Here is a 21,308-nt window from a genome sequence, read left to right on the forward strand (position 1 = left end):
TTGGACACTATGGTTGTGTATACTATTTGAATACTGGTTAAACTGCTAAATTATTAAATATAGCATAAGTTAAATAATCACTTTTTTCAGCATCTTCATTAGATTTATCTTTGATGAACTGAACTTTGAACAAATTCAGTCTCTAATGTTAAAAATAATAGTAAAATCAATGATGGCTAAACTGCCCTGGCAGCTCTCACCCATTAAAAACTCTTTAGGGGAATTATATGGCATTATGCGCACAAAGGGGCTTTAAATCCATTGATTATTAATCTTAATTATTTCAACCCCCAAACGCATGCAGTAGGAAGCAGGTAACATTAATCTACATTAAACCTGCAGAAGCTTGGTAGAGTTTATGCTGATTCATGTCTGCCTGGTCCCTGCACATGTACATGCAGGAATAAGCATGGTAATTATATCTGGAATCAGACTGAGGGTCAAATCTGCGTAACACTGCTGGAGTATAAATTAAGTGAATGATAAGCTCTTTGAAGGAGAACAGTGAATTTCCCTTCCTGCTACTATCTAAAAAAGATGCATGTGTTCATTAGAATTTAATTCACAGGTTAAAAAAACTAAAAACAAAACAAAACAAACAAAAAAACATAATTGTAGCTCTTAGAATGAAAAAAAAGGGAGGCATTGTTATTAGATTTATAAGCATCTTTAGATTGTGTGCTAATGATGCATTAGGACTGAATATTTAGACTGGGTGACATGAGGGATAAGAAGGTACTCCATTGTATTTCATATATAAATAAAGCAACTCCCAAAAGGTTGTTGAATCTTTACGAAAATTTAAAAAAAAAAAAAGTAATCTTCCTCCCCAAATCAATATACTCCAATGATGATGCTAATTTGCATCGTAAACTGTGGGTAATTATATTTTCTAATTTGCATTTAGTTTCACATTTTCTATGTGGATTGTTAGTATGAGAATATTTCTTGGTACTTTTTTTTTTTTTTTTTTTTTTTTTTTTTTTTTTTTTTACATTTCATTAAATGCCACATAATGAACTCTTCTGAATCACTGCAGAAATGGATGAGTTCTATATGCTTGAAGTCTCATGTCTTAGATCTTGATCAGTCATGTTATGAAGGCTCCTGGGAAAAGGAGATGCCCATCTTTCTGTTTTATGTAAAACAGTTTCCTGTGATGTGCTGCCTTTCCTTCAACAAAGCCTTGCTATATTCTGTGAAAACACTGTGACAAACATACCAACTACCAAACAAGTAGGATGAATAAAGTAATGTATACTTATCCTAATTTAGTTATATAACCAAGACAAAATATTATCATGTTTTTATTTTAAGGAATAAGAAAGCAAGCTGCTGTGTATTTCTCAATTAGGCTATACTGTGTATATCTTGCATACGCCATCTTACTTTGTCAAATGCCTAGCAATCTGACCTCATTAAGAATTCCTTCTTTTATGCCCAAGCATGCACAACTATCCCATTTTCAAACTGTATTTTCATTCCTGTGGCTTTAACAAAGCAGTTATTGGGCCTACAGCTTCAATAATCAAATGTCAAACAACACAGAGCAAAATACCTGGAATTACAAAACTCTGAAATGTTACATCCTCTACGTGGCACCAAACATGACAAGCTGACGATCTCTTTCAGCACCGTATAAATGAAACAATAAAAGGAAAGGAAAAAAATGAAATAAAGCAAGACTGTTCCTTTTCTCAGAGAGTAATTATTGACTGCTAAGGCATTACATGCTCTGTAGTGGTAGCCTGTACACATGATAGGGTACTTGTTATAGGGTAGTGATATTGATCAAGGCAAAATACAGTACTTTAAAAGTCATTGTTTAATAAGGGCTTCATGTTTTGAACACTTTAAATATGTTTAGTTACAACAGATGGCTCTCCCCACCCAAATCACAAAATTGCAGTAATTTGTCAAAAAAACATACTTCTGCCAGATATTGATTAAACCAAATGTATCCTGATCCTCCAGGGATCAAACTACCTAATATTGGAACCAGTGTCAGATACACACAAGGTACAGCATTAGCAGAGATGTGTATGTTTAGAGCAGAAAAAAATTAATAAATCAGAAGTAGATACTTCCAGTCTGTTATATATATTAAAAAAAAAAAAACACCTACTACAGAAATCCCCCAGTAAAACACATTGGAATCTATTCAACTGACCTTAAAAACAGCAGAGGTCCTAAATACATCTAAACAGTGTAATTCAGGCCTAAATAGCAGGAGTATTTCTGCCAACGTTTAGATTAACTGAATTCACCCAAACGTCAGTTTGGCACAACACAGCCAAAGGTCTAAAAGCTAAAGTCTGTATTTTAGGCTCTTTCAATAGGCATCAATTCTTAATGTGAAAAGTTTTATTTCATACTGATGTCCTATCACCAGACTACCTATAATGATACAAAATAGCAATCACAGATTGCACTGTAAAGTAATACATACAATAAAAAACTAAAATCACATTAGCTGCAATTTTATATTCAAACTTACAAACCTCACTTACAATTCTACATACTTTCGCTTTTGGCATGTTATTCGATCAATGTACAACCATTTGTCTCTTCTAAAAAATAAAAATAATAAATCACCCAGCAAAACTTCTGGCTTCAGTCTTGATGTGCCTTTTCTTGAACAACCTTGCATTCATACTGTTGAAGGGGGTGGGGTGAGGAAAAAAAAATAAAGTTACAGAATAATATTGCGGTTTTAGCGTGTTTTATTAGAAATGTGATTTCGTCTGCGAGCATATACAGATCGTAATTTATGCATGTGTTCAGAATTTTATAAAATGAACAAATCAGTCTTACCATTGCTAGTTGCCGGCCTATATTTCCCATGGTAATTCCTCCAGCAAAAAATATACAAGGTAACCAAGAACGTACATAAAGGAAGTCAGGGGAGGTATACCTGTAGGAGGAAAGCAGAATATTTACAGACAACTAAACAAAGCTGGCTGGTTAGAATATTAGTTTGTGTAATTCAAAATCTTCAATTCAGAAAAATCAAGATATCTAGGAGTTTAAGGTATACAGTAGTTACAATTTGTTTGTTTAGGAAAGGCAGCACATGTGAACAAATAAGAATAATAAACATGTTTTTTTTTTTCCTTCCCGAGGATTATTTAGAAGTACATACTTACTGAAAAACACCTTTATATACCAACAGCTGGGTCACCAAGGTTGCAAAGAAAGCAATGAATAATCCGAGACCAAATCCACTTCGAGATCTGTCAAATGTCCACCACAATCCTATAGAAAGTGCTGCAAGTGTAAGAGACAACTGCATGTTGTTTGCAAAATCTACTTTCTGCAAGAAAAGTGTTAAGGAGAAAAAGTACTGTCCTGCCAACTATTTATTTAAATAAGCTGAAATAACAAACATGGATGTTCTTACTGTATGTTCTCTCCTCCTCTCAGTACTTTGGCTTGTTGATACATTTTAGTCATTTTAGTGTTTAAAATGTGTAAGTAGACATTAGTATACCGGTACTTATTTTTTATATTAGTCTAGCATGTATAATAAACTCAATACCCTGCCTATCCCTTTTATTGAAACAGTACACCAACATGATGTGAAGGATACAGCACTTGCGTGGTTAATCCCCACAAAGACTGCCACACATCGCATGACGCTGGACCACTCTCGTTTAAATTTGTGAGGCTCTCCAAGGTGACGGTCAATACATGGGTACATCAATCCAATTACAGCTACAGGGAAAAAACAACTGTTTTAAATGACCCATAGTAACTGTTCTTTACACACCTATAGGGTTATTCCAGTTCAACTGCACCCTGACTTTCTGTGCAAACAAAAGTTTAACTTGCAGTTATCATTGTTGATCAACTTTCAATGTAGAGTAAAGGCCATTTCTGTACATAAGGCAAAAAAATAAATAGAAAAATTTAATTAACTGTGTCGAGAATCCGTAAACATGTTTATCTTCATAATACAGAGTGCCAAACATTCACAAGCAGGGATCTGGAGATAAAGTTTATAGAGGCAATCTATTAAGCTAATTAAACCCAATCCACTTACCATACACATTATCAGACTCAGTTATATCTTGGATTTACATAATTTAAAGGCCGCAATGTCAAAAAACACATCCACATACACATCCATTCACTTTTAAGGTCCCAAATGAATAGTTTTAAAATAAATGACACATATATATATTATATATCTATATCTATATATATTATATATCTATATATATATATATCATAGTGTCCTTCAATTTATTTATCGACGAACGTATGGTACATTTTATTTACGTTACGTAAAATTTTTCGCTTCGCTTATTTTACTTAAGTATTTCCCCAGTATGAAGAGGGTTACTGGTATGTCATACTTTAGTCCAAATTAATTGTCAATAATCAAGAACAGCAATTTGTGCTTAAAACGCAACATGAATGACGAGGAAAGCAGAGCAACGCATTTCAAGCACGGTAGTGGATATGTACAGTTCAAGCGTGGTCTGTATTGCTGAATAGTGTAGGCATCTTATATCAATGGGACAGCTTCATGGTCCAAACAAATTGTCTTATCACACCCTGCCATCTGCAGTCCAAACTCACTGCATTCCAACAAGACTATAATCCAAAGCACACTGCTAATCTTGTGTATCTGGAATGAAAACATGCATACTGTACATGTGTAATAATGGAAGCAATGAGCTTAACATCCCACTCCAAGTCACGGAATGAGTATCACTGAGGAAAGTACAGATTATATGGATCCGGCAAAAGTGAAAAGGGCACCCACATATCTTGCAAAGCTGTGTGAGGTCTTCATGGACATTTGGAATAACATTCCATGAGACTATGTTTCAAAAAAATGTTCACAGTATAGAAAAAAGAAAGAATAGTATGTACTTGGCAACCTGAATCTGTTTTATGGAGATCATTTTTAGACAACCAGCATAAAAGCACAGAGCCTATACAACAAACACTCCTACTGAATTTATAATACTGTGTTTCAGTCAACTTCGTGGGATGTTTTGTTTACACAAATGTCATTATACAGTAAACAAAAATCAGTTATTTAGAGTTTGTGTAATATTTATTGTTGCTTATACCAACTTCTACAAACAAACGTGTATGTAGTTATACAAGAATATTCAAATTTTTGCAAACTTGCTATAGGCTGCAAAAATGATATTTTATCAATGAATGCCAATCAAGTAAATGGCAAGAGTGCACACAATTTTAAATTCCTAACTTTGCACTGGATTTTTAAAAAGTTCATAAATACACGGATAATACTATCGGGCCATACTTCTTCTAAAACTTCTTTGAATTTCCCTAAAAATTTTGTCCACTACACATCACACCAGAAGTACAGGGGCCCAGTAATAATGTGTTGTGCTATTAAAGAGTTAAGACATTTGATTTTATATTCTCATTTAGCACTCCTTTAAGATATGTAAATTATTATCTAATCAGAGATACATTTCAAGTGTAATATTTTGAGCAGCCTATACTACAGCCAGGAAATTTGTGAAAATACTATCATATATACACTGAATTAGATGCAAATGCAAAATGACTAAAAGCAGTCAATCTGTCTCACAAGTGGTCTAAAGAGTGGAAGGTGCTTTGGTTTGAGCAAACTAAGTTCCAGCTGTTTGGCACAAACAGGTGCAGATTTATGGTGGAACTTCACAGTGAATAAAAACCTTCAGCCAAAATGAAACAAGCTGGAGCTAGTCTCAAAGGTTTAGTAATTATCTGGTGTATTTTGTGTTGGCAAGACTGGGAAAAGGAAAAAAAAAAAAAAAAAAAACCCTTAAGCAACAGTACGGATTTACAAATCTGTATCATGCAATTATTCTGGCATGAATTTGACTAGTTTATGCATAACAATGGAAAACAATTCAAGTTGAAATAGCATGGAAGGATGCAAACATGTTGACAAAAGTAACATTATAAAATGTATTTGTGCAACTGTTTTACAAATAATTAAATTACCCATTTACTGTGAAAGACATCTGGGAAAGAGACACAGTAAGGGCTTGGGTTTTATTAGATCGATTAGAAGCACAAATAATTTCTTCTGTACTAGAGACAACTTACATCGTAATATTGCCTTTATTGTACTTGTGTATTGGCAGAAGTCTTAAATTTAAGCTTTCCTTTAATCAGGTACAGTAGCCTGCATAGTCAGACCACATTTTACTATAATGCACACACATTTCAGCAAACCAGATTTCATGTTTGAATAAATTATCCAAGATATGAAGAGCATTAGCAAAACCACATAATTTACAGTAGTCATTTCTTGCTATTTATAATGTCTCCAGAACCCCTGTAAGCCACTGTAGAGCATTAACTTTCAGCACATAGTTTTTTTTTCACCATATGTATTTCTCATAGGGTCATGGGCATGATATTTTCTCTCGATATTACTCCAACCTATCCCAAAATATAATATCCAAAAGACATTACAATACAGCTTTCCCAAATGACACAAAAGCATAGACCGAATGCAGGAGAGTAGAATGCAATACCTGCCCCCTCATGTGCAAGATTAGTAATGCAGTATTCAAGATTATGTCAGAGCAAGACATTCTGGTGAGCTCAACTTTGCCCACAGACACAGTTTTGAGGACCACTGAATCCCTTAATGACAAACATTATTTCAGAACCTACCTGAAGCCGTGCCAATGCATGGTGGAACCCACCATGCAGAGGAGAAGATGCTGGCTATTACATCTGGAGGAAAGAGAGTAACATTTCGTTGAACTTGTAGCAAGTTTAACACTAAAGCTAGGAAAACCCCAATTGAAAACAGTACCACTCCTCGTATTGTCAAATTAATTTTGTGATTTGTTATGACTGAAATGTAGGGACCACGCGTCTTCGGCATACGTGATAGACTTTTCAACTTTGAATCTTCCACCATGACTGCCAAAAACTATTCTATTTGTTAATGACAGATAAGTAGGATGTTCCTCTTCTAGCCACCAGCATATTTGACTTCAGGCATTACAGTAAACCTAGAAGATAAAAGAAAAAAAAATATTCACACACACACACATATATATATATATATATATATATATATATATATATATATATATATATATATATATATATATATATATGCAGAGAATTAACCACACAGAATTTTCAATATGTATACCAAAGAATATGCTTAGAAAGTTTAACCACAATTGAATAAGCAGCTTTATATGTAAATATAGTGAGATAAATGCATAATAAATACTGGTATCCAAAATACAGTAGGGAACAAAGCAGTTGCATTCAATTTGTTACACTGTATTTGCCAGTAAAAAATGTTCTATGCTATCAAAACAGGTGCAAAATTACATCCAAAATCTCCAAGTACATGTATGTAATTTTTTAATATGGCATGTTAAATTTTATTGGCCACCCTCCAAAAAATGCAATGCCTGAAAAATTGAGAATTTCACAATTTGTAATGTATTTACATGCATTTCCTAAAGAAGATGTGTGTGAATGCTAATTTTGTTTTACATAATATGCTAAAGAATTTCATACGTGGGAAAACTTGTGATTTCAAGACTTACTGTGCAGTAGAACGATTATTCTTGGCTCTAACTGCTGTTATAGAAAGATACTCCCTGGTAGCAGAGCAGTGGTGCCAAGTGCCAGAAAAGCGTTGCTATAGAGGACAACTAATTTGTGTTTTCAACACAGATGTGTCCATTCCAAGGGTGAATTTGTAGTTCTGATTCAGAAAGTCCCCATCAGCAGTTTTATTAAGAGATAAATAGGTATATCTCTTGTAACAGACTATAACAGTGCAAAGTTTGCACCATATTTTCCCTATATATATATATATATATATATATAAGTATTTGCGTCTTAGTATCAAATGTTGACATATTGTTTCTGGGAAACATTTTCGTAGACCACGCATAGTAATGATTCCCTTCTCCATTTCACTGGCGGTCGTTCTATATCTATATATCTAAGGAGGAGAGGTAAAGTGATGCGCCAGCAAGAGTAGAGAGATATAGTATCTCTCTCTCTCTCTCTCTCTCTCTCTCTCTCTCTCTCTCTCTCTCTATCTCTCTATATATATATATATATATATATATATATATATATATATATATATATATAGATATATATATATATAGGTGTTTTCAACACGTTAAACAAGCAAGGTTTACAGTGTCGAGAGAGAGAGAGAGAGAGAGAGAGAGAGAGAGAGAGACTATTTCAAATTACTTGTGAGATATGAAGCGTTGACACTGCGGCTGGGGTAGCTTTGAAGGATGAAGCTACATTTTGACCGAGGAGTTTCCATAACATTGAAAATGTGAAGTTGCCAGCTAATGGTTTGAGATATTCTTTGGGTGAAGTCTCCTGTCCATAAAATAACAACTGCGATAATGTAATCCCACTGCTAATGTCGAAAAGGTAGGTACTGCAATCAGTCAAGTTAGGTCATGGATCAAGTTACGTGTCAACAATTTCAACAACACTGTAGAGCGCAGCATTATATATATAATGTATAATATATATACATACACACACACACACACACACACACACACAATGAAACAAACAGGAATTCAGAACTTGCCTGCTGAACGGACACTAATATGTGGTTCTCAATAATATGAACTGCAAAGGAAACAGATCTAGTTCTAATTCGAAAAGAAATAAGATATGTAAAAGTGCCATTTCAAATAGATACCCACGTTAAACTCACAGTAAAGAACCATGCTGTAGTGTCGTTTGTTATTATATTCTGTTGTGAAAATACATCGGTGTCACTGCAGTCTAGATACCACGGGGAACACACAAACACGCACAATATTGTACAATAGAGTAGTCACTAACTTCCAGTCCTCATTCTTTTGTAAACAAACAAAACAGGCCACATGAACTAACTTGGCCTACTCTTTAATTATTAGTACATTTGAACATCCTTCGTTTTACCAAAACACACCACCCTTTTAACACAATGTAACTGGTTGCACTTGCTATGTATTAAACGTAAATCATTAAGTTCACAAACAACACTTTTCTTTTTTGTTAACGAGCCTGCTGCTGCAAAACCGCATCGTTAATGTAAAAACACACATTCCATTTCTTACCTTATTTCATCTCTCGCAAACTCAAAATATATCCACCTAACTCTGTGTACAACACTTCCTAAACAAGACAGTAATTTAAAGTTGAAATAAGCTAAGTTTTAAGATGTGTAATTACTTAATTTATTATAGTTCACTTTTGCACCACTTCCCTGCCACTCACTGCAGTCATGTGAGCTAAACGTCCAATGACAGGCTAGATCAGTGACGTCGTTTCCAACGCAAGATCGCAAGCGTTCTTGTCAGAGATATGCCTACTCCCTCTACCCCACTAAAATGCAAATAAACAGCAAATTACATGGTTTAGTTTCATTGTGATTGCTCGTGTTTATAACGTTTTTTTAGTGGTAGATTTGGAATCGAAATTGTATCTAAGGTGTAGTCATGGCATTACTAGGTACGTGCACACACCCACGCGAGTAGTGTCGTGTTCCGCAGATCCTGGGTTAAATATCTTCCTGTCTAGTTGGCTGACTTGTAAGGTTTTTCGGTTAAAAAAAAAAAAAAAAAAATAATAATAATAATAATTTAAAAAAGGGTTTTATTCATGTATTTATTTATTTATTTTCAAGATATAGGAAATAACTGCAATAAGAAACAGCGGAATATATGGAATACTTAATATGCCATGACTATGTATGTATGTCCATTAATAACGTGTGGACAAAGTTCTTCATCTATATAACATTTTCTATCCAGTTTTTGGAGTTACCCCAAGAAGTGAATTACCTGCCAGCATGAAGCAATAAGTCACCTTTTGAGCTGGTGTTCAAAAGCATAATGTTCCTCTCCACTCCTCAGCTTTAAACAATGTTTTACACTGCCTACCCGTAATGTTTCTCACAAAGTCGTTATACGGGACGCATCTGCCTTGGGATTTTCATGCTTTGTCAAGTTGGCAACACTGTCAGCCTGCATCTTGTTAGCACGGTAATATACCGGTATGGAATTTTAGCACATTATTCCACAAGAGCCGTGCCAAGAACTTGGCAGAGAGGGTTGTTAAAGGGACAAGCATGAGATTGCTATTTTCCTCTGTTAAGTGTACTGTTACTTGTTCACTTGACAGAATACATACAGCGATCAGCACCGAGACAATAGTTGGACTCTCTGTTTATCAAGTACCTGATCGGGTAGCCTGTTACATATCTATAGTAAAGCAACACTGGTAACCATTTCTTTGATGTGTCCAATAGGAAGTATAAACTGACACAGGTCATCAATGGAGGAAAGACAAGACTTGCTACATTTGCCTATACAACTAATGCATTGCTAAAGAGTAGAATTGACTCAATATGTGAGCCTAGAGTAGGACAATTCTTGAGTGGTACAAACGGTGCTAAGAAGACTATAATTCTATGATACTGTAAGGAGCTGTTCTTTTTTTTTCTGGTTCTCACGATCAGCTTGTAAGGTTGACTAAGCTATTACTTAGGCAGTTATGAGTTTAGCTGTTTTTGTAATTGATAAATAAGTGTTGATAATTTTGGACTACCTTAGGTAACATTAGGTAGTCCAAGATCAGTGCTAATCACAGTCTTTGAACATCGATTTATCATGCTTTCTACCAAAATGATCTCTGATTATCCCTTGCTTGGCGAGGGGAGTGGAGGCAGTCCTCCATCCGTATGCATGTCACATAGACACAGCATTATGGTTCTTTAGTATATGTGCTGCTTTTGAAACAAGCAAACATACTAAATAAACATCATTCTTAGAGTAATTTAAAATGTAGTACTGAACCTTTCGTGATCTTCTGTTCAGAGAATGGATTTTTGTCTTGGTAGACAGCAAAAACATTTACATTATACTGTGGAATTTCAGATGTGAATAGGTAATTATTGTACAATGGCATTTCACACACTGTTTGATTAGTCAATTAACATGCATTTCTTGCCTAGAGAATAGGACAGTAAATGTGCAAGTACAGTATGTGTCAGTTCATTTGAATTGTTGTTTTTGAAAGACAAAGAAAAAAGACATGTAAAGTTTTATCAATCCATTCCATGTTTCTTATATTTTTAATAACTTCCTTTTTTTCTGAAATGTTCCCCTGTTTCTTAAATGAGACACTCGCGTTTCTGATCACAGCATCATCAATGTAGTACGTGTTTAAATGTATCGTATGCTAAGTCTTTGTCACTTCTATGTAGACCTCTGGTTACTTTTTCATTTAACCTAAAAATAAGTTTCATATTGAAGTCTGTTTATTGTTAGTGAAATGTTTTGGTTTGGTCCAAATAAATAATGCATATTTTCCCAATGAACAATTTCATCAGCTTAAAAGGTAAATTTAAACCCCTACATTAAATCTTTTGTGAAAAAAGGACAAAAAAGCACTTAACATACAGTTCAATTTTCTTTTCTTTTATAATAGTCATGTTCTTCAATTGTATGTCAAGATCATTAAAGAGCACTTTACTGTATGTAACCACATACCACACTAAAAACTGACATCTGTCTTCCCATGCAGCAAATGGTAAATGTAATGCATTGGCACATGGTTGGATGATCATTTTGTTGTAACATTCTTGCCACTCATTTTGATAATTCTAACACCTCTATCATGTCAAATGACAAGTGATTGTTGTGCTGTTGATTCTAATTACTAGCCAATTACCTCATTATACTCTGGGTAATTACATTCTGCTGTTAAGGCATTTTAGTATTTAATAATTACATTGTCTGAATAATGTTATTTAAATTAGTACTGTATGTATAAATTAGTTAAACCCTATATAATCTTTCCCATTGAATATACATCCTCGCCATGTGGGTTCAAGAACTAAAAGATTATAAATGATATTAACATATCACCATGGTTTTCATCCGATTTTCTATAGAGGACATATAGAGGAATTCAATGTATCTATTTCTAGCAATCTGAAAGCAATGGAGATACAAACAGAAAACTGTTCCTCATTGGAATTCATTGAAAAGAATTCACTAGATTGACATGTTGTATTATATTTTTGGTCCTTGCAAGTTGTTAGCTTTGTTAAATCACACAGACTAGGTATTTTTATCAAGTGTTTATCCCCTAGGGGAAATGCTACTCCAGACATTTTCAAAAAGGTGTTTTCATCCACAAGCCTTAATTTAAACATGTATTACATTATAATAACACTACTGGGAGTAAAACCAATTATGGGAAATGAATCCTTTTAACATTGGTGATGAAGAAAACAAAGCTACAAAGTATAGCATTCATCAGTGTGTGGCTAAATCAGGTGACAACATGATCAATATTAACAGCTTCCTACTGCATCACTCCAAATTAGATAATTAACTCATTTTCTTATTTGCTGAGTATAACAATGATTTCCATATATTAATTCACTGCAGGCATTAAATCCATCCCTGATTAAGAAATATGGGTGAATTCAAATGAAGATACAATGACGAGAGTGATGCTGTAAGTATAGGCAAAACACTGGATTTAATATGTTTAGTACTACAGTTAAAACACAAAGATTTGGATTTCAACAATCCACTTTAAATGTATTTTTTAGCAAACAGATTAATAACTTCAAACAATAAATAATAAAAAAAAATCAATCATGTGCAATCAGAAGACATATGATTTCATACCACTATGACAGTTACTATGATTAAATATGTATACATGACATAGACTCATTTGAACCATATTACCATGAGATTAAGAGATTGATTAAACATAAATGTTTTACTTAAAAAAGCTTTTAGTCAAACCTAGTCTTGTTCTCAGCTTGCATGGTATTATGAAAAGTGAACCCAATTCATCACTGCAATGATTAGGTAAGAAGATTAATAACGTGCAATTTATGTATTAACAGTTTTTGTTACAATAATGTTGATTCAATTAACTTCAAAAATAATTATACTAACTAATCAACTCAATATCCAGCCGTTGCTCCAATACTTATATAACATTTGAAGGGAATGACGAGAAAATGGTAATACAGCAGTATGTTCTGCTGTGAGCTAATGCTATTGTTTGGCAAAATGAAATAGATTCACAGCTTTGAGTGTATGAAGGGCTACAAGGAGACAATTGGCTGTTCACATTGCCGGTTTTGCATCACTTGTAAATTACTGAATTGCCAGTTCTTGTCAGTTAATATACCCTTATTGCTAGCGCTCAGAATCCAAGCTCAGAATTTGAAGGATGTCCTACACGTCTAAGGTACCTCATAGAGGGAAAAGACTTCTAATGAGAAGTGTGAGTAGTCACACACCCCATTTATCATTCTGTTCAGTCCAATATTGCGGGACCTTTTATCAGCACTATTTGTACCAATGTCATAACCTCTGGTGTAAATCTCCCATCACAGCTCCTGCTAAAGTGAGTTCCCGAGCCCCATTATAACCACTGCTCTCACATAATCACTACCCGACCTTTGGATGTCTTTAATTAACCTCTGACCCCAAGCATGTAGGCCCTAGTAGATTCAAATAATGCATGCCAATAAAGGTACGTATTACATGACTCTTACTAGTGACATACCATCTGTCTTGTTTAGCATTAGAAGGAATGCCAACTCTCCAATCTAATAACATCAAGGTCCATACTGCTAGAGTTATACCATTCGAGAATCATATTTTCAATCTTTTGTAACTAACTGTACTACCTCAACAAACGCTGTACACACACACATACACACACACACACACACACACACACACACACACACTGATCTAATTCAAATTCATATGTTTGCTGTAGAGTAATATTTCAGGAAAATTCAAATCGACATGTGACTTTGACTGCCAGACTGAAATACTTAAATGTACACTGTTGTTTAAAATTGAAAAACACATTGCCCTTAAATTCAAACATTCATTCATACATCTGTTAGTACTCTCACATTTTTAGCATGTCTCCCTTCCTAATAGATTTGTAGATTTATTAGCATTCTCCTTTGCCGTATAAGCTCCAGCATGTTTTCATTTTGAGTATTTATTTTGTGTAAAGCTCCATCTGTACCATACAGGGTGAATTGGTTTTATTTCATTATGCCTCTATAGATTCAATGAATTTATTGTCAAAACTGATTTATTGGAAAATACCAGTTGAAAACTACAAACGCCAGTTTCTATTTTTCAGTCCAGCATTCCTACTTTGCTAGAGCATTGCTAAATACATTTAAAATGCAATACAAGAGAAACATGGCCTAGCATGCCCCCAATTCTATAGTGCAAGGGCAGATCAAGAAATAGCACTAACTACTTTTGACAAGTTCGGTAACACTGCTAAACAGCTGCTAAGCTTTGCGATGTGACTGCCTCAGTGGAGTCAATGAAGGAGAAAAGACAAGGCAGAAATTAATAGAGAAATATGAGTAATAGGTTAATTTCCCCAGCCTCTCAAGGGAAACCTAAAGCTATGCACAAACCTGAGCTGAACTCTGAGTGGAGTTGCTATCTTGCTCGAAAGTGCCTGCTTTCGTCTAAACCCTTTCTTGGTGGAAACAAAGAAAGCCACTCGGATTAGAAAATATGTTTCCTATAAATTTGATTTTCATGAGACATTCAAATGATTATACAGTGCACATGGTTTGTTTTTGTGGTGAAAGTATAATGTAACTTGATACACTGAAAAATGTATCAGCTAATTATATTGTCTCTATTTTATCTTTCAAAATCTCATAGTAAATGTACTCTTTCATTTATCAGTATAAACTTAAGTAAAACCTTTCTCCTTTTTTGTAAGATTTGTAAAATATGTTTTGTTAATAATTAATCAGTGTTGTCATTTACTATGTACAACTGTAGAATTATAATTAAAGAGATAATGATTTTGTGCACACCAAAAGGTGGAGAGATGTAGAAAGTATTAAAATGACTGTGAAATATTCACAAACATACATACATACATACATACATACATACATACATACATACATACATACATCATACGTACAGTGTATACTAGGTTTCAGTCACAATCAGTAAGACAGCCTGTCTGAGATTTGTCGCTCAATTGGCAGGGGTTTTAGTATCAAAGGCTTCATGAATTACTGTTGTTTCACAAGAAACAGCCTCAGAAGGGATGGCTCTTTTGGTATCCATGCCATGTCTACACTGTAGACTTTGCTATATATTTCCCTGAAGGAACTGGAGCTGGTAATCAATGAGTCTCTCCAGACCTATCAGGCCTGTGTTATGACATGTGTTTACCATTTTTGCTCAGCCCCTATACACATAAACTGCACCGTTAAAAATAGAAATGAAGTATATTTTCTTAAGCAATCATACATAATAAAATCACATCCATATTTTTACATTCATCAAAACAGATTTTAAAAGTCAGGGCTGTTCATTGGTATTATGGTGCTCTTTCCATTTTCAGCTGATGTAGATGCGCCATCTAGTGGTATTTTATTTTTTTTAATGAAACATGCCATTGCTTTTAAAGCAGAGTGCTGGAACCTAAAACTTCAATCCACCCAATAAAAAAGAAAATACACTGTCATCTTTTGAATTGCTGACTGTTTTATGGTATTATTATTACCAAATATATAAATGCAGGTAAAATGATAAAAAAAAAAATAAAGAAATAGTTGAAAATTAACAATATTGATATTTAAGAGCATATCACCTCATGTATCCTGTCTCCACCCAGAAGGTTCACTCCATGTGAAGCAGGTGGCTTCCTAATATCAGCTACACAGGAAGGGAAGCTATAATGTGGTGGCAGGATTAACATACTTTCCTGAGAGATGCACAGTAAAATAAATAAATAAATAGCCCTTTAATGTGTATTATGTATTATATAAATTAGTATAGTATATCCTTAGCCTATGGGATTATGTATGAGGTGTAAACAGGGGGTTTCAATCCAACACAATCACAGATGGAAGCAGCTTTACCAGTAATTACATTCTCGTGAACAATGATAGAGGTCAACAAATGTGTTATGCATGGCTGAACATGGTCTAGGACGAAACATCACGCTTGAATACTAACTGGGTTCAGGGAGTAAACCGGTTCATATGCAGAAAGGATAAAACACAGCCTTTTAACAGCATTTTTATTGCAGTGTGATTTATGAATCCCTGGTCTGTTCAGATATTGGTAACTATTGTAATGCAATATTTGTAGAAAGCTCAGCACTGGCATGTACTTCTATGTAGACTAATCTCATAAAACAGGAGATGCTAGATGGGCCCTACTGCTTCGATTCACTGCTGGCTCAGAACACTTTGGTTGCTCATTGTGTCATTGTTAATCAACTCTCATCTCTTAACACTTACTGCAGTTATCAATGAGGTGTGGATTAATATTCTGGGTGAAACATGATAAATCATTTGTACATAATTAGTGTACAGCAAGGTTACAGCTGACATGAATTTTTATCTTAATTACGGGGGGAAATTTGTTCCATTAATTTAATTTGGTTTGCATGAATGACTAGACACGCACCAAAGTTAATCTTACACCTGTCACTACAGCATTAAGGAGCACCTCATTTTCTGCAGCAACAGACCCTCCATCACAGCCTGATTATAGTGCTCATTGTACTGTGGTGTGAAAATAGGCGGTAACTGGGCAGAATGTGAGTTCTACACTACTCTGTAGACGTGGTAGTTAATGTTGCCTATTGTAATTTATAGCATATTAAAGACTGATGCATTATACATTTGACTTGGGCACCATATCTATTATTCATTTACCATTCACTGAAAGTCATTCACTCACCAAAAGTTTTCCACTCCTAGGAGCTCAGCAGCACTGTAGTTTAAGCCTCTGTCACAATATTCCAGCTGCAGATGTCATTGTGTTTGAAATCAGTATAGTCTAGTGGCTGTGCCATCCTCCTGGTAACTTGTTTCTTGCTTGTCTGTTCTACTTTCTCTTCTATTTATTTTTCTACTGAGGCCTAAATGAGACACCCCACCCCACCCCCCCACCCCAGTCTAATGGTTATATGGACTGAACTGGAACCCAGATCTTTCCCATATTGTTGGGTGGGTCCCAGGCTTCAAATTCTTTAAAGCAAAAAAAAAAAAAAAAAAAAAAAAAAAAAAAAGAATCAATCAATCAGTCCATCTTTATTTTATGTAGCGCCTTTCACAGTGGACCACCATCACAAAGCACTTTACAAGATGCAGTAAAAACAAGAAAATCTATAATACTTTAAATACAGAGAAATACATAATACATGATATACAGTTATAAAAATAAAAAAAAGCATAATACATTAAATACAGTGGAAAGTGCATGATTCATGACATAATACATGAAATAGTACATTAAATACAGTGGAAAGTGCATAATACATGACAGTAGAATAAAAGTAGCAGCAACACAGCAGCTAATAGCAGATATCAGGCTTAAAGAGCATGGAAATCAGGAGATAAAGCAAGAATACTCAGACTTAATGATTTGCTCTGTGTATTAATGCATAAAGTACATGTTCCATAAAATGTGACTTTGACCCAAATCAGAATTTCCATTCTCTGTTACTGCCTGAAGGTTGACTGTTTGAAAAATCAGTTTACAAATGTCATTTTATGCTGCTTTCCACATCACATAATTCACAGTGGAACATTCTGAAACCCATATGCATAATATTTTCTGAAAGTTACCACCAACATTTGAGTGCTGATTGATAGTAAAAGAGATTTTGCGCTTGAAAGTTAAATGAACTCACAGCTTGCATGGAACTGAGTGAGTGTGACAGAGCTGCGAGGGATCGTTTTCTGTTGGTCGACAATGGAGGAACTGAGGCACTTCATTTACACGGCAATAAGGAGGCAATACTTTTCCCTTGATGATTCTGATAACCTGAACAAAATCATGTAATTACATGATTAAAAAGATACGGCTTTTATCACAATTAACATTTTAATGCCAAAGCACTGTTCCATAGAGTAATCAACCGCAAGAGAGTAAAATACTGCATACTGACAGTGACTTAATATTAAACAGTAAAGGGGCTCCCAACATATTTCTTGAAAATAAAAATAACATAATTTCTTGAATGCGTTTCTTTAATATATATTTGATATAATGCGGTCTCCTGAACTAATGGTGATGCCAGTTATGGAATGGAATGCTGCATGCACTGAACAACAGAAATTGTGCTGGAATTAAAATGTGTATTTCAGAGGTGCTGTTTGTTAAACATGGAGAAACTGGTTGTATTAAACCTGTAAATATAACTGATTTATTGAAGACACTATAGATGTACCAAATGGAATACACTATCAAAGTCTGCTATGGTCTGCTGAGTAGCTCCACGCTCTTGTACCAATTGATTGGTAGATAACTTGAGCAGTAGATTTTGATGCTGTGATAATTGCATTCTGGCCAGGTCAAGAAGAAAGTAGCTCAATGTAAGGAAGAAAATGACTGATTTAAAAACAAAGGGCTCTAATGGAATTCAGTAGTGCTTTTCAGTCATCAAACCTGGCATCTCTATTACCTGTAGTGATTCATAGTCCATTATGGGAGCTTCCATTTTAATAGAATGTCTATCTTCTGTAATACAGACACATCAGGCATGTAACTGTGCATCTGCCAACCACGAATTTCATTTAGAAGCCATTTCAACCCAATGGACAGACAGGGCATGGTTTTCCACAATATCAGCATAGTTTAGTTAGGGTTAGTTAGGGTTAGTTAGGGTTAGTTAGTTAGTGGAATTTTACTCAACAGGATTGGGATTATAGAACTTTTTTTACCTCTCAAATTTGTTTAGTCTGTTATTTACACTTCATTTCTGAAAGAGTAAAAAAAGTACTTCTTAAATACAAGCAAAGGCAATAACAAAACATCTAAAACCAATTACTATTCTGGTTTCTGTTGTAACCAGAATAAATCCCTTGCTTGTTGTTGTTTTGAACATTGTGTGCATCATGTTTGTTGTTGCTGTTGTTTTGTTATGGTTGTATAAGACTGTGAGGTAGGTGGCAGATATCCTAGTTCATCAATATGGTTTCTTTAACCTGCAAACTCAATTTGCATGTAAACAACACAGTCATGATGCCTCTGCTTAATATATTTTGTCTGCATCTTGATAATGGGATAATAACTTTGCCCTTTGACAGTAGGTTAAGTCCGTTTTTTATTTAAGGAATTGAAAGAATGGAAGGGATGCCATTCATTAGTCAATTTGGGAAGCTGACGAACTGAAGAGAAGAAAGGACTTTACTAAATGAAATGTCATCATGGCTAGCAGATGTACTGTTGAGGGGTTATGCAGATATTAAAAACTGAAAAGGTCTGCATGTATACTTGAAGCTAATATTTTCAATTCAGCTTTCAACAAAGGTACTTGTAGTTATTTATTTTAAATATATGTAGTATATTTTAAATACATGTTGATAGGCCTACAAATATTAAAGCTATAAATATTTATGTGCTGTTAATTGGGCATTCTAAAGTCAATGTCCCGAGGTCAAATATTTCAGCTGAAAAGCTAGTCCTACATGAGAAGGACCTCTGATTAACCTAAAACAAAACACGCACAAGAAGTATGTATATTTTAAATTGTATGAAACAACACATGGAAGTAATCAGAAGTGAATATCGGATGCTCTGAAGAGTAATAATCTGAGGGACAAGAGATACTGCAGGCTATGGCTCCGCAGGGAGTCCCATGTGGTCCAGTGGTTAAAGAAAGGGATTGATACCAGGAGGTTCCTGGCTCAAATTCCGGCTACTCACTGTGTGTGATCTTGTGCTCTGTCCTTTGAATGACACGTAAAACCAAGTACCTATTGTAAGTGACTCTGCAGCAGCAGTTGTTGATGCATAGTTAACCTCTTAGGCTCTGTAAGTCGCTTTGGATAAAAGCATCTGTTAAATTAATAACAATTCTAAGAAGACCGCTTTTTGTGACTGCACTGAGCGGTCCAATATTCAATTACAGTATACACATGCATCTCAAAGTGCTTGTCAATATCATGCATAGGCTACAGTATCTACTGTACCTCTTTTTCTTTTAAAGGTAACAGCCCTCGAGGACCAGAAGTATATACAATAATATAGCTGTTGTTTTTTTTTACCCTTTATTCTGACTGGGCTGGATTCACTTCGATGACTCCACACGCACTAGCATTATTTTACACTACTAGCACTACTGCCATCTACTGGACAACATAAGTAAAAACGACTAAATGCCAGTTTCAGTAAAATCTTTATTATCATAATGTTTTTAAACCATTAATTACTATTACACTATTATAATTGTATTGCATTAATATATGGAATTGTGAATATCCGTTTTGTAAGCTCTATTTGAAAATACATGTGGAATTTCGATAGACTTAATTTAGTAATCTATCGTATTTTGGGATTACTTAAATCCCCTCCACCCACCGTCACACAATGACATGTTCACAAAAGTAAAAATGCATTGCAAAGTTTAACTAGTTAATAAACACACACACACACACACACACACACACACACACACACGTGTGCGTGTGTGTGTGTGTTACCAGAAAAATAAAAAGGAATTGTTCGACAGAAAATAAAAATATTATTGTAATCATTATTTTCCACCAATATAGTGTATCTGTCTGGGACTGGCAGTCAGTGTTAGTTTTGAAATACCTGGTCTATTGCACATCTTCAATAAAATGGATGACTTCATTACACCAAATTGACTAATTTAGAACAACGGAAGTGTTTGTGTGTGTTACCCATATTTGCAATTTAATGAAGTCTGAAACTATTTTTTGTCATTGCATATATAATTAATAACTCCTCCAAAATACTCCCAAGCATTTGTCTGAAAATAGCAATATGTCAGATTGACAGACACATTAGCATGCCAGTCATTACAAGTAAGTGTTGCTCAGGCCCTTAGCAACAGTGGATCGTAAATAGTGATTTAATACAAGGACGCCTGCCGGCAAAGCAGGTACATCATATTATTTGGCATGGAGAATAAAATAGAAATAAACCCAAATGTTAATATATTTTTAATCTACAGTTCATTTTAAAGTAATACAATATAGCAGTAATGACATAAAAGCACGCCGACGTTATTTTGGTAAATTAGGTTTTCATTCAATATCTCGTTTAATCAAAAATAGTATTTATTTTAAGCGAGTAATATTGTAATATTTTCCGAGGCACCAAAGTACAAACGTTAACAGTTAAGAATAATGTCATTACAACATTTTCTTCAAATGTACTATACTCTGTACGCCTTTACATCTAAATTCATATGTACTTAACATTTAATATCACAGAAAAATAACCCTTGCAAAC

The 21,308-nt window shown here is 34.5% G+C and overlaps 1 protein-coding gene across 1 annotated transcript; it reads right to left on the reverse strand.

The window, feature by feature from the left end:
- Positions 1-1,814: 1,814 nt before the first annotated feature.
- insig2 (insulin induced gene 2) lies at positions 1,815-9,269 on the reverse strand. Its single transcript, XM_041262214.1, has 6 exons — positions 9,102-9,269; positions 6,658-7,004; positions 3,590-3,714; positions 3,147-3,313; positions 2,815-2,914; positions 1,815-2,655 (listed from the first exon to the last, which is right to left on the reverse strand). The coding sequence occupies exons 2-6, from the start codon at positions 6,908-6,910 to the stop codon at positions 2,614-2,616; spliced, it is 687 nt and encodes a 228-aa protein (XP_041118148.1). The 5' UTR covers positions 6,911-7,004; positions 9,102-9,269; the 3' UTR covers positions 1,815-2,613.
- Between the last annotated feature and the right edge of the window lie 12,039 nt (positions 9,270-21,308).

Source organism: Polyodon spathula, chromosome 10 (genome assembly GCF_017654505.1).
Source record: "Polyodon spathula isolate WHYD16114869_AA chromosome 10, ASM1765450v1, whole genome shotgun sequence".
Taxonomy (NCBI): Eukaryota; Metazoa; Chordata; class Actinopteri; order Acipenseriformes; family Polyodontidae; genus Polyodon; species Polyodon spathula.